Source organism: Pyricularia pennisetigena (genome assembly GCF_004337985.1).
Source record: "Pyricularia pennisetigena strain Br36 chromosome Unknown Pyricularia_pennisetigena_Br36_Scf_29, whole genome shotgun sequence".
Lineage (NCBI taxonomy): Eukaryota > Fungi > Ascomycota > Sordariomycetes > Magnaporthales > Pyriculariaceae > Pyricularia > Pyricularia pennisetigena.
Window position 1 is genome coordinate 29595 of NW_021940941.1, and position 2696 is coordinate 32290.

Genomic DNA, 2696 nt, shown 5'->3' on the forward strand with positions numbered 1-2696 from the left:
AGTAAATATATGACAAAACTAACCAAGGGATTATAGCCAACTCTTTAATATCCGAAATTGCCAGTTCAAGCAAAGGTATAATAATACACGCAGACCAGGCCGCTTCCTCGAACCTGTCGTCGTTGTACATCGCAGCCCTTTTTTGGTATTTGCAAACATCTCGGAAAGTCGGCGACTCGACTTGTCCCGAATCTGGAGGGAGGAAATGAAAGTCCCTAATGCTCTTGCCAAGCGCGCCCGCAGCCGAAATCTCGTGTTTCCGAGAAGAGGAGATGATGGGGGCTCCGACGCAAGCGCCCTCCAAATCGGTCTGCAAAGTGCGCAGAGCCTCTGGGAGGGCGTCCGTGTCGTCCCTGGAGAAGGACTGGGAGCACAAATCTCCACTGGATTCCGCCTCCCTTATCCTCTTGCTCCCGGACGCGAAACTGCTCTGGCTCGTCCTGCTTCTCTTGGAGGGTGTCGAGGTCAGAGATTCCTCGGCCGGCCGGGATCGTGCGGGTCTCGGGGTCTGGTCGATGTCGTCGTCAACGTGGATGGCGGGGCGTTTGGCGGGCGTACTCGTCATATGGGCGGAACTGGTGCTGGAACTGGAACTGTCGGGCGGCGGCGTCGGGGGAGCGGCGGCGCGTTTGCGTTTGCGCTTGTCGGGCAGCGGCGCAAGGTGGTGGGATGGAATCGCAGCGAGCCAGGACAAAAGGTCGCGATCGTTCATAGTCGTCCGTCTGGGATACGTTCTTGTGGTTTTTGTGGCAAAAGACGAATCGATTGTGATGGGTGATTAAAGGTCACGGAAACCCACGGTGGGTTTTGGTTTATTGCCACTGCGAGCGTCGGTTGCTGGCGTTGCTGTGGTTACAAATTCACATCAAGTGGAGCATAGTAGCTCGTGGTGCACGGGCCAATGATGCCAAAAACCTCACCATGCAACAAATACGTGGGGCAGCGGCCAGAACCCAATCAAAGGCCACGCACATGCTGCTGCAACAAAATGAATTCTACTCTGCAAGATAGTACCAAATTACATGTTCGGCTTGCGCGCATCCCAAAGGGCCCAAATCGCTCGAATAACTTCTAACCGTCGCTGTAATTGATATCATAGTCGAATTTTAGATTTGTAGCCAGTACCCCGCGTGCTTTTGGCGGATTCTGAGGTCGTGCTATGGTCTGCCCATGCGAATCGCATTCGGAAGCATGACGAGGTTCTCAATCCAGGCAAACTGTAGGTAATAAAGACCGCTACTGCCGACCCGCTGCGACACACATATTCAGGTTTTCCGGCAGCCCCTGAAGAAGGTACAGGGCTCTTGGAGGATGTTTGTAGCAGCAGCGGAAACATGCCCCTGATTCTGGACCCCTTCCGAAAGAAAATAAAAATTTAAAAACAAGGTCCTGGGGAGCTCGATAGCCATGTCCGAGCCTATAGATGCGGCCTGCGAATGAAGAAACCGTTCGAGGCTACAGACGTGGCGTCGTCATCGCTTCCTGCTACGTTATTGTAATGCTACTCTATTCTTGTAAAATATCCGTGTGCATTTTTGTATATTTACGCAGCATAGATGTTATTATGCCCCGTCGCGGATGCCTTGGCTTGTAATTAGAAGCCCAAATTTCGGTTTGGGGGCGCTTTGCACTATGATTCTCTTCAGCCTCCTGGTTCTTACGCACATATTGTTACAAGCATTGGTTTTGGATTTCGGTACGGCGGCATACGTGTTGGATTACAATGCATCGCATTTGCAAGCTTGCGGAGGTCTGGCCCAGCTAGAATGTGGATATTCATGAGGGTAGGCCATCAGGCTAGCTGCGCAGGGTGAAGTAGTTCGATCGTGCTTCGGATCACTATCGTGGTCCAAAATTAAAGACTAGACTAGTTGGGGCAGCTGGGTACGCTACGGGAAGCAGATCGACAGTAAGGCTAGAGCGTAAAACATGCCCTCAGGTTTCTCAAGTTCCGTGCCTCAAGGTGGCTTCACTGAGCGAGATATGGAATTTTTTTTTTTTTTTGTTTTTTTGTTATATCAGCGCGCGGCCAACCGGTGCCCATCCGATGTCTCCTTTTGTATTCTTCATCGTCCTTTAGGCCTTAATCCACTGTTACTTGTACAAATGTACATTTGTAGTCTCAGTGCTCAGACTTGACCCCCCTGCGTTGCAGGGTGGACCGAGCGCTCCATGTACCTGACAGCCACACGGCTTTTCAACCAATGAAATTGGCCGAAAAGATCGCGCCCGTTCTGAGTGATTTTTGTTTGGACCCACAGGTACAAACAAAGCCACGAATTGAGCCACGGCTCAATTGTGGAGCTTCCGTTCAGGGATAAGCCCTGAGACTAGGGTTTGGCCGGTAGCCGAAATGCATTCGATAAAAGTCGTCCAACCACGCGTTCCAAACTGCTTTTTAAATAGCGCTTTGGTATATCGCGATTTAAATATTAGGCCGTTTAATACCTGGCCTTTTAATACACCGACTTCGTCCATATTCCAGCGATTTTCGGGTTTAATAACCCGCACTTTTGGAATCTCTAACCGCCGCCACCATTCCCTAATAATAACCGTAGTAGCACCATTAACACGCTGCAAATCAACGCGTAAGGGCCTTTGTGTGAGGATCAGGCCCCTAGACCTACCCTCAGAATCACGACTCGGCTCCACACCGAGCCAGGGATCGGACAAGGATCCACTACCTCCGGATTTAA

The 2696-nt window shown here is 51.0% G+C and overlaps 1 protein-coding gene across 1 annotated transcript in view; it reads right to left on the reverse strand.

Moving 5' to 3' along the window:
• The window catches only part of PpBr36_11468 (uncharacterized protein), a gene marked incomplete at both ends in the record, with an annotated part of 1335 nt that extends 623 nt beyond the window's left edge, over positions 1-712 (reverse strand). Inside the window, one exon of the mRNA XM_029898568.1 lies at positions 24-712. Within this exon, the coding sequence (XP_029743130.1) occupies positions 24-712 (689 nt within the window). The remainder of the gene's footprint in view (positions 1-23) is intronic.
• Positions 713-2696: the final 1984 nt, after the last annotated feature.